At 36.4% G+C, this 13,366-nt stretch overlaps 1 protein-coding gene across 1 annotated transcript in view; it reads right to left on the bottom strand.

Moving 5' to 3' along the window:
* Pclo (piccolo presynaptic cytomatrix protein) overlaps nt 1–13,366 on the bottom strand; it is a 328,544-nt gene that overhangs the window by 296,519 nt on the left and 18,659 nt on the right. Inside the window, exon 3 of the mRNA XM_051152077.1 lies at nt 6,060–7,457. Coding sequence (XP_051008034.1) covers nt 6,060–7,457 — 1,398 coding nt within the window. The remainder of the gene's footprint in view (nt 1–6,059; nt 7,458–13,366) is intronic.

Below are 13,366 nucleotides of genomic sequence, written 5' to 3'. Positions count from 1 at the left end.
AAAGAAATCAAAAAATCAGTTCAAGATCTGTTTATCTCAGAAATCATTAAATATCGTCTTCCATAATGAAATAACATAAAGCAACTTAAGAGATTTAGTATAATATGAATATCAGAATATTTTGGAGGATGAAACTTGAAGGTCTGGGTTTTCTCAACTAAACTGTTAAGTGTGGACTATAGTAGCAGACAATATTAGGCAAAGAAGATCATATATTGGAAACAGAGGAGACAAGAGAATAGGGACATCTTTAGCTGGGAGACTTTTCAAGAGGTAAAAGATACTGCTTTTGCAGTGCAAAGGCAAGAAAATGGAATGGCTTTCAAGCTCCTTTGCAAGTGGAAGACACAGGAATGATGTCAGCCCCCTGGTGCATGGAGGATGTGAAGTGTCGGTGCAGCATGTCAAAGGGAATGTTCTCTGAAGAGTGCAGTTGTAAAGCTGGAGGCAAAGAACGGAATTTTAGAAATATGAAAATGAGGTTTTTCAATATTTAATAATGCTGTTTCTTGAGCCAATGTTGCCAGTGCCTACACTGAAAGAGTAAGTCGATAATTCTATCCTTAGAGACACACTGTGAAGTCATGGTTCATTCTATTTTCACCAATTCCAAGAGATTTATTGAGGGTCACTGCGTATCCGGGCAATACTCCACAAACAAGCTGCATCACACTGCCTTTGCAAAGCTTTTCACAGGGCAGTGATTCAGTCAGCACCTTACAAGAGGCCAATAAACAGCCAGACTAGATTTGAATCCAGTTTAAGTTCAAGATTCTGAGTCTCTGACCATCATGCTATATAATCTTAGAAGTTATGCATGAGAATACGAACTGTTCAATACAGCAGCAAACGGTCATATTAGAGCAGCAAAGGCTATGCATGGCAGCTTCTATAAGATGAACAGAACAGCCTGAGGCTGTGGGTTGTTTTTTTTTTCCTCCTTCTGTTCGACTATATATGTATACACTGCATTCTGAACAATGTTACCTGTCTAACTAAGAAGTTCTCGTTTGTCTATTTTATTCCTGTTTTTAAACATGCATAGTTTTACCACACAAGGTGTTGTAACTGAAGAAAATCTGCTTTCCCATAATGGAAAAACATTTTTGAAATGTATCTCTACCTTACTATTTCCCAACGAGTGTCTTCCAAAACATTGTTCTGTCAAATAAAATTTAGAGATGTGATATACTTGTGTGTGTGTGTGTGTGTGTGTATATGTATATATATATGTATGTATCCTTGTTGTAAGACTACAAATAACACTTAGTAAACTTAAATATATACAACTCATGTCCTTAATGAGATTAAACTAAAAACATTTTCAAACTTTGTTAATCTAGAATTATGTATTGTCAAATATCACTAGACTTTCTGTCAATAAGGTACATTTTCAATAAAGATAAGGGTAGTTGTAATCTACTCGCCAAACACACAATGTTATTGTATTGGTAACATTAGTAAATATTAGTAAATCTGTGTACATTGCATTCCATTGTCACAAGAACATTGGCTTTAAGTGGTTTTTGTGTCTGATGAGTAAATTAAATTTTGAAATAGAGGATTTCATTTTAAAAAGCCTCAAAATGTGGTTTTGCATAGTTCAGGTGACACTGCTCTCTTCACTGTTGTAAGTCCATTTTATGGGACACAGATGATATTAGATAATATTTACATAATCAATTTCATGAATGCCTTTTTATGAAGGGTGTTATTTTTCTTGTATTCATGCATTGTTTTATGTAGACATATTACAATAAGTTATGACAGGTAATAAACAGGAGAAGACCAGTGTCATGAAGACAGAAAACAGCCAAAATTCCTAGCAAGCACTCTTGCTGTTTACCTGGTGTAAACACATACTGTTTACAGTGTTCTCACCCAGAGTTTCAGGGAATTGTGGTTCACATAGAGCATCCCAAGAGGAAACTGTTAACGTATAACTCTGAGGCAATAAAGGAAATATGGATGCAATACGTTGAAAACATCATTCTATACATAGATGTGATGGTATGCTGGAACTAGGTAGAAAATATAATAGTTACTTGAAATAGTTGAAAAATACTCAAAACAAATATAAATATAATGCCAGAATTTAAAAAGAAAACTTGTGTGTTTTTTCTTATTTTTGGTTGCTTATCATCATCATCATTATTATTATTAATTATTAATTATTACTATTGATATCTGCTAGTATACTAATTAGAGAAAGTGTGAATTTAGATGGGTGGGAAAGTGAGCAGGAGATGAAGGCAGCTCTGGGAGTTGAAACCATATTCAAAAGATATTGGAGGAAAAGAATCTATTTTCAATTTTTAAAAGGTTAACATTTTAGTCATTACTGGGCTATGACTTCCATCCACTACTAAGTTATTAATATGAGTATTAGTTTTTTTTTAAAGAACCTGGAAGAGCTTTAGATGAAAACCCTTGCCTTCTGTGACTCCCTAGATCAGCTACCTAAAGAGGCAGGTCTTCTCGCAGTTTATTGTGATGCTTCCTCATAACATGCAAAAATACAGCAGAGAAACAATTTTTTAAAGTATCACATGGCACCCTAGGCAGAGCTCTGAGGCTAAATTTAATCTCATGTGCAATCAGGTCCATGTGCACATCACTTCTTGCTTCCTTTTGCTTGCTTTGCTGTCCCTATCAGTATGGCATTCTTCTCCTCACTGAGAAAGCAGACCTGATTCAACATTGTATATGTTAATCCAGAGTCTTGGATATGCCATTCCCCACAGTGACTTGCCTAAGCCATTATGAATAAGTTTTAAATATTTATATTCCTCACTGCTTCTTAGGGTACTTTTTATTACCTAAATATAAAATATGCATAAATCCATACAGACACATATATGTATATGTGTACTTCTACATATAGACATGCATATAAACTTTCCAACATTAATACATATTAAGGCAGTGTACTATATTTCAAATAATTATGTGGAGATCCACTACTATTTTTCTTCAACTATAATAAAATAAAAACTGTGACTTATATTACATTATAAACACTACACACTGCCATATTTAGAACAAAATTATTCTTACCATTAGATTAGGTATATTTAGGTTTTTAGGTACTTAGTGAATAATTTCAGCGATGCCCACAAATCTTGGTCCATAACAGAAACATTATAAAATTGATTTGCAAAGCACATAAACATGTATGTAGACTATACATAATGAGGCAAGAGGATATATATTGAATCTAACAGAATGTATTTTCAATTAAGTAGTGCTTGCTTGAATGTAAGACCATGAACTTCATATATACATACATACACCAGTGGGATATAAGACATTTATAATTTTCACTGATATAAATGTCATATTTCTTGCATTTTAAACAAATATACTTTAAACTCTCATAATCAGTTGATGTAAAAATAGACCATTATTTTATCAACTTCTCAAATGTTTCTACCTATCAGTGCTCATTACTTTTTTGAAAAGAGAAATCACATAGTATACTGGATATTTTTATATCAAGTTAACACAAGCTAGTTATTAGAAAGGAGGGAACTTAAGCTGAAAAAAAAAGCCTCCTTAAGATTCTTCTGCAGGCAATCCTTTATGGCATTTTCTTAATTAGTGATTGATACCAGCCCATTGTGTTTGGTGCCATCCCCAGAGTGGTGGTCCTGGCTGCTATGAGAAAGCTGGCTGAGCAACTCAGCAGGAGCCAGACAGGAGGCAGCACCTGTCCTTGACAACTACATCAGCTCCTGCCTCCAGGTTCCTGTCCTGTTTGAGTTCCTGTCATGACTTCCTTAATGATGAACTATAATGTGGAAACATAAGCGAAATGAGCCTTTCCCTTCCCAACATGCTTCTTGTCATGTTTATCACAGCAATGGAAACCCTGACAAACACACAAAATGATGTTGGCATCAGTGCTTCTGAGCCCCCAAAGCCACTCCATCCTTATAAACACCATGGTGCAACGTAGCTACATTGTTCAATAGAAAGCAATGTCTACTAGCTCTCCACATTTACAATTTGTAGAAGTTAAAATACTAGTAATTACCAACTGACATATGAGAAAAGAGCATAAAACAAGTGGTATTTGCTCTCTAGTTCCGCGGGTTATTTAAAGACAGAATGGATGTAGCTACTAAAGGACGTATTTGTTATTTGATAACTGAATGTATTTCATCTCGTTTTTAATTCCAAAAATAGGGATTGAAAGATAACAGGTAGTCATATGGGGGAAAATATGTAGCACATATCAGCTTTCCTTTCAAGCAGTGTCTATACATTTTCATTTATCTAATCTTAAATTCACTTTACATTTAAAGTATAGAATAAAGACAATCACAATCTAATAAGAAAAGAAATACAAGCCAAAACAGGCAATTTTATGATATTTTTAGATTTGCAGATGGATAAATACTGCTTTAAATGACATAAAAGTTCAGAGAGTCTATGTGAGAAAAAGCTCTCTGTGAGCCATATTTCTGCATTCTCTTTTATGAGAATTCATTATCTTCTTTGTATTTAGTTTATAGGATTAAAAAGAAAGCCGCTTTAACAAATTCTTAAATAATAAATTAGTCTGGTTTAAACAAAAAAGAAATTTCACACATGAGTGGTAGACATGTTATTTGCTTTCTTTTTTCTTTTTTTTAAATATGTTGTATTAATTTATTCATATTACATGTCAATTTTTATCCCATCTCTTATTATTTGCTTTCTTATCTCCTGATAGTTTAATACTCCCTGATCCTTATTCTTGATTTACTACAGGCACATTCTCTTTAGGAAGCATTCAAAACATAAATACTTATATATGAAAATTCCACTTGTTTAGGTTAGAACGATAACCTAAATCCCTAATATATAGAGATAATGTATACAATGAAGTATAAAGTCACAGGATTGAATCTTCTTATTCATTTAGATATCCTAAAGGTGTTTGCAAGAGTAAGTGTTACATGCTCCCTGAAGAAAGTAGCTATCATACAGACTAGAATATGAACTACTTTTAAATGCAGTAGAAATGAGGATTAGTCGAGAAAACAGTTTCTTAAATGTTGTTTGAGCAAAACAAAATCCCAATTTTAAATCCATATTTGACTGTTTTAAATGCAAATCAAATTTATCTTTAAGTTGAATTTTTAACATTTATAACCACATTATAAATAGTGTTGCTATAAAATCATGTAAAGGTTTATCTCTTTGTCACTAAAGTCAGAAATGTCCACCTAGATGGCAGAATTCCATCACGTAATTCATCTGGGATTGACTGAGTAGAGCCCTTTATTCATATGCATGCAACCATGGTCATACTTTTAAACAATTTTTAAGAGCGTTACATGGGCTTTTTATTGTATTATGTAATAGTCATTAGAGCAAAAGAAAGATACTATGCATTTCCAAGCTAATGTGGTCCTTCTCCTCTAGGCCAGCTGTAAGTGTTGCAGAGTGCAGAAGCCACCACAGCTAAAGAAGAAAAATCTGAAAGGATCCATCTCACCACTGGGTCTTAATCAGCTTGAAAGGCTCATTTGTTGCCTAGTGACAAATATATGCTAGCTAGTTCTACACCATTTAGGCCATGCAAAATCATCTTGCTCAGAAAGCAAAATTATGACTCTAGGCCGTCATGCAGCATGAAGGAATATATATTCATGTTAAGTCTTGTTTTCGTGATAAAAAGTTACTTCAGAAAAGAGTGGCAAAAACAATAAAAATAAATGCCTACAATAGGTAATTTTGGCATCTTTTGCATTTGAACTAAATGAGAATTATTGAAATTCAGTAGGGAAAGCCATTGCCAACCTAGGCTGTTTAATTCATGAGAGACAGGGGTCACTGGCACTTTAATTTTCCAGCATACTCTCTTACTTTTACTGTGATGGCCCAAAAAAGCACAAAGAACAAGAACTCACAATAATGTGTGGATGAAATAATTTTAACCTCTTTTTATCTATCAATATTCCTTTCCCTTGTTCAGTAGAAGCATTTTATTGTTTAGACGCTTGGGTCCTCAAATATTCAGAATAAAGTGACATAAATTATCATGCATAGGTAATGTAGGTATTGCTTACCTCAGTCAAATGCGGTGTTGGGTTAAATCCACAGAGATTGCACACTTGGTTCTTGCATTCTGTGCAGGTGTTGAAGTTGGGAGGATCCTGAGAACCGGTGTTGAGTTCAGTTTTGCAGAGAGGACAGGTTGGCTTGGGTTTGATGGTCTTGTCCGGCTTGTGGGTGAGGGCAGCCTTTTCGGGCTCGGCAGGTGGAGGTTTGCCAACCTTCCCAGCTTGTGGCTGCCTATCTTTCTCTGTCCTCTTCACTGCTGGAGCTTGCTCAGGTGTGGACTCTAAGTTCTCGGCTGCTGGGGCCTTTGTTTCCTTTACCACAGGTGTCACCTTGGCAGGTGCTGGTGGGAGCTGACCTGTGGGTTTGGGTGGTCCCTGAGCAGCAGGAGTCTGAGACGCGGTAGGGGCTGGCTTTGTTGGGGCAGGTGACCCAGTCTGTGGATGAGGTCCTGGCTGGCCTGCTGTGGAAATTAAACTTGACGCCTGGCTAAAGATGGATGCTCCAAACCCGAATAGTTTTCCAGTCACAGTTTCTTGCGGAGTTGTGGGTTGCGATTTGGGGGCATCGGTGATACTACCCAGATTCAAACTGAACCGTCTTGACTGCTCCTGTGGCTTTAGAGGCTGCTGAGATGGAGGAACAGCTTGGCCAGTCGTAGGTCGTGGACCAGAGTGTGATGGTGACCCTTTTGGCATTGGTTTCGCATCTGGTTTAGGACTCATCTTGGTTTGTGCTTTCTTAGGCTCTTCCTTCTTCTGAACTGGATCGATGTGTTTTGGATCCTTGCTCTCAGAACTGGGCCCAGGATGTGAAATAATTTTTGAGTCTGATGCAGGCCTGGGAATGGCTTTAGAATCAAATGGGGTGATTTTTTCTCCTGTTGGCGGGAAACTCTGAGAGGGTTTGGCAGAGTCTGTTTTCAAAGGAGGGGCTGTTTTAGCTTGACCCTGTGGCTGTACTTGTGAGCTCAGAACATCAGGTTTTGTTGTTGCTGCTGGAGATTGGGTATCTGGGCGTGGCTCTGCCTTCTTGGGCTGCTTTGGCTTAACATCCACAACAGGAGCCTTGGCTTGTTCAGGTCGGGGTGCCAAGGGCTCCTTGGGAGGGGCAGGCTCAGGTACAGCCTCTGCCACTGGAGGCTCTGGGGTTGCAGTTGGGGTAGGTCCATGAAGGGTTGGCTGTGTGACCAGTGGCGGTGGCTTTTTCGATGCCTTCGGGCTGTCCTGTTTGGGTGGAGGTTCTTTCTTTGGGGAAGCCAGCTGTGAAGGTCCCGGTGGTTTGCTGGCTGTTGCTGTGGGTGCAGAGGCAGCCTTTGGGCTCGGCTGCGGGGAGGGTGGGATCACAGCCAGGTCACCTCCTAGAGCTCTTTGCATCTGGCAGTTTAAACAGAGCCACTCTTGGATCTGGAAAAACATATAACCATCATTAGTGAGGTAACACTATAAACTTCTCCCACCAACAGTTTTCAAAGCATGCCTGTTGTCATTTTTAACTCTCATTGTTGCAAGAATCAAATATAGTCATTACTTTAATTAATACACTGAAACATGCAACTTTATGGAAGATAATGAACCTCAGAAACTAAAGCAGGAAATGACATAGTTTTTTTATTCTGCTTGTATTTTGTCATTCCTCATTCTTGATTTGCTCAGGTGAGTTAATTCCAGAAATAGAAGGTAATATATAATAAAAACATGACTTTTAACTTATTAGATTCCATTACCATGTTATAATATGTATCTTTTCTGCTGTTGGCTCATCACCAGGTTTTGGTTATACAGCCCACGGTAGGCTTCTCAAATTATGAAAACACTTATGATTTCCACTTACAAGTGAACATGTTCACATGTCTGAACATAAAAGTTAATCAAGCTAAGTCAGAAAGAGACTACTTACTAAGGCTAATTTCTAATTATCATAAGTAGCATGATTTCACAAAGGAAATATTGTTTCCTTATAAAGTTTATCAAGATATCTAGAAGGTAAGTGTTTTAGAGTATAAATAATGGATAGGAATGTGTAAACTATAGGAGAGGAAGAGAGGGAGAGATTAAGCAAGAGGAAAGTACATAGGTAAAAGAACTGCACCTGCATTTCACATTTCATCGGGTGTGAACAATGTGAGGTTTAATATAACATTTTATAAGAGAATTTAAAGGTATGCCTGCTTAACATTTTATATCCAAAATGTTTATCAGAAAATATTTTAAATAGTTTTGCAAAATTTAGAATTTTGAGTTCTACCACGGTCAAATCTTGTCCATCCAGAATAAGCAGTGCTAGCATTTTGGAACCAACCCTCTCTATACAATATAGCATGGTAGGGGACAGAAGTCTGCAAACCACATGCAATGGGGAAAGGGTTCAGGGGCCCAAAATAATAAAGTGTTGGCTTGTCAATCAGCATAGTCCTTATTTTCAAGCAACAGTCTTTTTGGAATAATACTTAATTAATATTTTCTAAGACTTATAAAGGAACTTTATTTTGAGACAAGGTAATACTATATAATACACGTACCACAGTCTCCTGAGAACTGGCGTTATAGGTGTGTGCAAACAAAATTGTTTCAAACCATGACTCAATATAAAATGACTTTGCCATCTTATGAGCAGCAAACTTATCACTGGACAACTCTAAAATGTGACAATTCCATTTAAAAAATTTTTAAAATATTCATGATAAGTAACAAAGTGTCCCTCCCTTAAATTTGTTTTCAATATAAATGTCAGGAACTTCATTATAATTTTACCTTTAACTTTTATTTTGTAAAACAATTGTCTCAAGTGGCCCAGACCTGCCTAAAACTCACTGTATTGCTGAGGATCACTGTGAGCCACTGACTTGCCTCTAGTTCTTAGTGACAGGGTTTCAGGCCTGTTAGTCCAGGAGACTAAACCCAGGGCTTCCGCATGCTAGGCTCACACTCTGCAAACAGTTAGATCTGCACTATGAATCTTTACTTATTATGTGTTTGAAGTGTTTCAGAGAGTAAATAACTTTTGTATAAATAATGTTTGAAATGATAAAGTAACTAAAAATCAGGCTGAGGTGTAAAGGAATTTTCATTTCACTCCAATCCAATTAGATGAAAAAAGAGTTCTGTATATGAGCAGGTTCTCACTACCCAAATTGCCAATTGGAAATGTCCTAGTATTTATTTTTTCTTGTGTATTTTTCCAAATCTTGATATAATTAGCTTATACTCACATAACCAAACAAAATAAAATATAAGTATATCCCTAAGTCTTTATAAGTACTTTACAAGTATCTGATTTTTCTCCTACGTTGTAAAATGTCTGTTAAGTATATAATGTGTAAACTTAATAAATATAAATTACAAATTTCTAAGGCTAGTTCTCATTACCGTCACTCACTCCCTTTTATTATTTTTGACAATTGGTGTAAGCAACGTGGATGATAAATGTAATCACTATTCATTCCTTCACTCAACTGTTTATTAATCACTTTGAATAGTGTACATGCCTCTGAAGGAAAGAACCAAAATTTCACACCTACTGGTAGCTACAATAGAATGAAAAGTCAGACAGACATGTCAAGGCATAATGTAACATTAAGGGTTTAGACATAGAAAAGAAGCATCTAACTATATATAATGATTCCTTCCCTCCTGCTAGTTTCTGCCTCATGTTTGTACTTGTAGAAATTTTAGAGGAGATGAGCTTGAATTTAAGAGTAAAGCTAAAAGTTCATGTCCATCACTGGTCCATAAGTGCATCTTTGTGCAACATATACAATGTCTGATGTACATAAATGCATGAAAAGGCATTTTATATGGCTAAAATTAAGCAATTGACTGTAGTTTGTAAATGTGCATCTACTTAAATACAGAAAGGAGTTAGGTAAAAGGAGCTAGGATACATGTGTGGCTGCTCATTCACAGACAATTCTCTTCTCTTTGCACACTTTTCCATGAACACACTTCACTGTCTTATCTTTTATCTCTTTAATGCATTGTTTTGCTTTTATAGACAATACATGAAACATTTCATCCTTCTATATTCTGATTCACTGCTAGAATAAGAGTTGAAATAATTGCCTATAGTTATAATAACCCAAACAGACTTTTGTTATTTTGGGATGTCTTTAGAAATAGCCTCCTTTTAATTTAATTCTGCTGGCTATATCTCATGAATATATAAATGATTCTTATGTCATAACTTAATAATCTTCACACACACACATCTTAATACACTGAGCAAATGAATACATTCAAAGGCAGCCTCAATATTCACATAATTAACCAAGAAATTTGTGAGCTAACTTTGACTTTGGTACCAGTAATATGCTTTACAAGGTACCCAGAGATAAAAGGGCATAAGGCAGAAATAGTGCCGCTACCCTCTGTCATCCAAGCTGTACATTTTGTCATATGTTTACTACAGTTACTATACAATTACTCCCTAAGTAGGTCTGCAGTAGGTCTAAAAGATAATTCCCCACTGATTCTTTCCCATTTCCAACGCCATTTTCTCTTCTACCAGCCCTAACATCTCAAATAGTTGATACTCCCATATAATAATATTTAAAATGAACAAGAGATGTGGTCATCGCTAGCTTTTACTATCAAAATATGTTGTTGCTTTTCTTATGCCAATAATTACATAATGACACTATGGCAAGATCAGATTGCAAACTCCCAAAGATATGAATCAACCAATGGAGAGGACTTCCTTGTGTTTATCTTGACCCCCAACTATATTTGGCCTTCTTGGCATCCTGAACACAAAACAATTTAGCTGATACAAATTTCAGACCTTAAAAATGTTTAATTTTGCTTACTGTAGTGTCTCTTTTTATGCTGTGGATTACCACCATTAACACAGCCAGCACAGGAGCTTTAGTATTGATTATGTGGTTCCATGCAATTCTCACTAGCACCCCTGTCTGAAACGCTGGCCATAAACAGTCATCCCCTTGTGGATTCAAACTGGAGAGACTATGCTATAATTGCATAGCTGCAAATGTTTCTGTATCTAGAAATAGTAACTTCCCTTTTCCCTTTCAAAGTTAAACCCTTGTCTGTAATGCTGGCTGCATAGAGGTACCTGGTGTACTACCATCATCAGCAAAAACACTTACTGTCACTTATGCTAGTGACCATGTCTCTGACAATTGCCCTATCATTCCATATGACTGTGGCTTCACTCTACAATAGCCATGAGTGGAAAATGTTAGCTCCTACTAGACAACAAAAGCTAAAGATAGGAATGGGTTACATTTTTTGGAGTTGTCAGTGAGGTCCCATATACTCTCAAACATTACAGCTTATATCCGATGCCATTTTTTTACTCTCAGAACTTGACAATAAGGACACATAGCCAAAGATGCCGCATACATAAGTAGGTATAGAATATGGAAGTATCACATTGGTACTTTATCCCTGAAAGATAGTTTTCACAGTGCTAGAAAGTGCCGGGCACATTACAGGATGAGAAAAGTGATCATCTCCCCCAGCTGACAACCCTGTGAACCTCAGTTGGCCTGGAAAGTCATGCCAATGATATAATAGTGGCGTGAACATCATGGGGGTAATTACCTACTTTCTGAGTGTATTTGTGTTCCATCCCACAAGATGAAACCTTGTCCAAGAACCTGTGGGCAGGCAGGTCATAGACCTTATGATAGTAGTAGAATTAACTACCTCTATCACACTGCTAACTGGATATAGTATAAGACAGACTCATAATAACTTACTGTTATGCCCATAGATCAAGGAGCACCTCTCCCTGACATTTTATTTTAATCTTCTACATCCATTTGATAAAATGGAACTAAAACAGAATAATGAATAGTGATACAAGAGGAGTTTTCAACTGCCATCTCTCCATCTTCAACAGAGAAGCTTCTATTTCTAATAAATGGGGATTAATATGGAGACACACCATTGGTCAAAGCACAGAAAATAAGAGACTGTGGAATGGTTAATCCTAAGTGGAACATCTATATCCCATACTCTTCCCCAAGGCTCAGAGATAACTGCAGAAGGGGGCCAAAAGAGTGCAAGAATCAGAAGTCCTTGAATGACTACAAAGAAAAGTGTCTTCTTGACACCACAGGGCATGTCCTCAAATGAACCCATCGTGGTAGTAACAGCATACACAAGACATGTGCAAGTTTAAGACAGCCTAAATCTCAACAAGGAAAGAGGAGACAGTTACAGAAATTCACCTCTAGCTTCTGGCTACTGACATTTGATAGCTGGTGGGTGGGAAGTCAGTTTACTTTAAGAGTGTAGCCACCGGTAATTCAACCATATTCCAGTGAGTGGCCCCACACTCAAGAATATATAGGTATCCAAAATCAGACATTATAGGTAAAAACAACAACAGCAACAAAGTGGTGGGTAGGAAAGAGGAGTAAACCTGGGCAGAGTTGGGGGCAGTAAATATGGACAAAATGCGTACTATGAAATTATCAAAGAACTAATATATTTTAAAGAAACAAATTAGTCCTCATCACTTCTCTCTACTTTCACAGACATGTCATAAACAACTCACCAGTTTCGTTGTCACAAGCACACCCCTCCCTGACAGTATATTTTAATTATCTACATACATTTGATAAAACAGAAAGTAAAACAGAATAATAAATAGTAGTACCAGAAAAGCTTTCAACTGCCATGTCCTAGAAGTACTCTTACTTTTATTTTAATATGTTGGTATTTTAAAAAGAGCATAACATGATTAAACAGAGCTCAAGTTGAACTGTCCTAAAATTCTAGATTTGGCACAAGAAGGCACGTGCCAAAATAGTCAACTTTAAGTTTCTAACAGACTAATTTATAGAAAACCCATCAATGAAAGTCAAGATATGGAAACACATTTCTTTAATGAACCAATCTAACTCAATTTACTCTCTGGAATGGGAGACTTTAAAAACCACCATAATAGTGTTCCTTCATTTACTTTCCCCACTTAATGCACTCCATAAACGTGGGTAAGGTAAAGATCAGAAAGTGCTTCTGTGCATTCTTGAGTCACTCTGTATATTAATACTGATCTATACATAATAGCCTAGTAACCATCCTGATTAATACAGGCTCAAGATTTCCTTTCTGCTAAACCCTGTACAGGATCTTGGAAATATACAAATGCAGTTTCACAAGCTAAGGCTGTAGTAGAATAATTAATGCCTTATTTACATCATTCAAGACGTTTAATTGTGACTAACATATGTAGAATTTCAACTAATGGATGCCAATTTTAAAATTGTATGAAAACTACCGATTATCAAAAACTTATATTGACTCTCAGTTAATGCCAACAATAGTAAAGATACTCACCTTGATAC

The sequence above is a fragment of the Acomys russatus genome, chromosome 10 (genome assembly GCF_903995435.1).
Source record: "Acomys russatus chromosome 10, mAcoRus1.1, whole genome shotgun sequence".
Classification (NCBI taxonomy): domain Eukaryota; kingdom Metazoa; phylum Chordata; class Mammalia; order Rodentia; family Muridae; genus Acomys; species Acomys russatus.
This window is presented reverse-complemented; position numbering and strand designations above follow the sequence as displayed.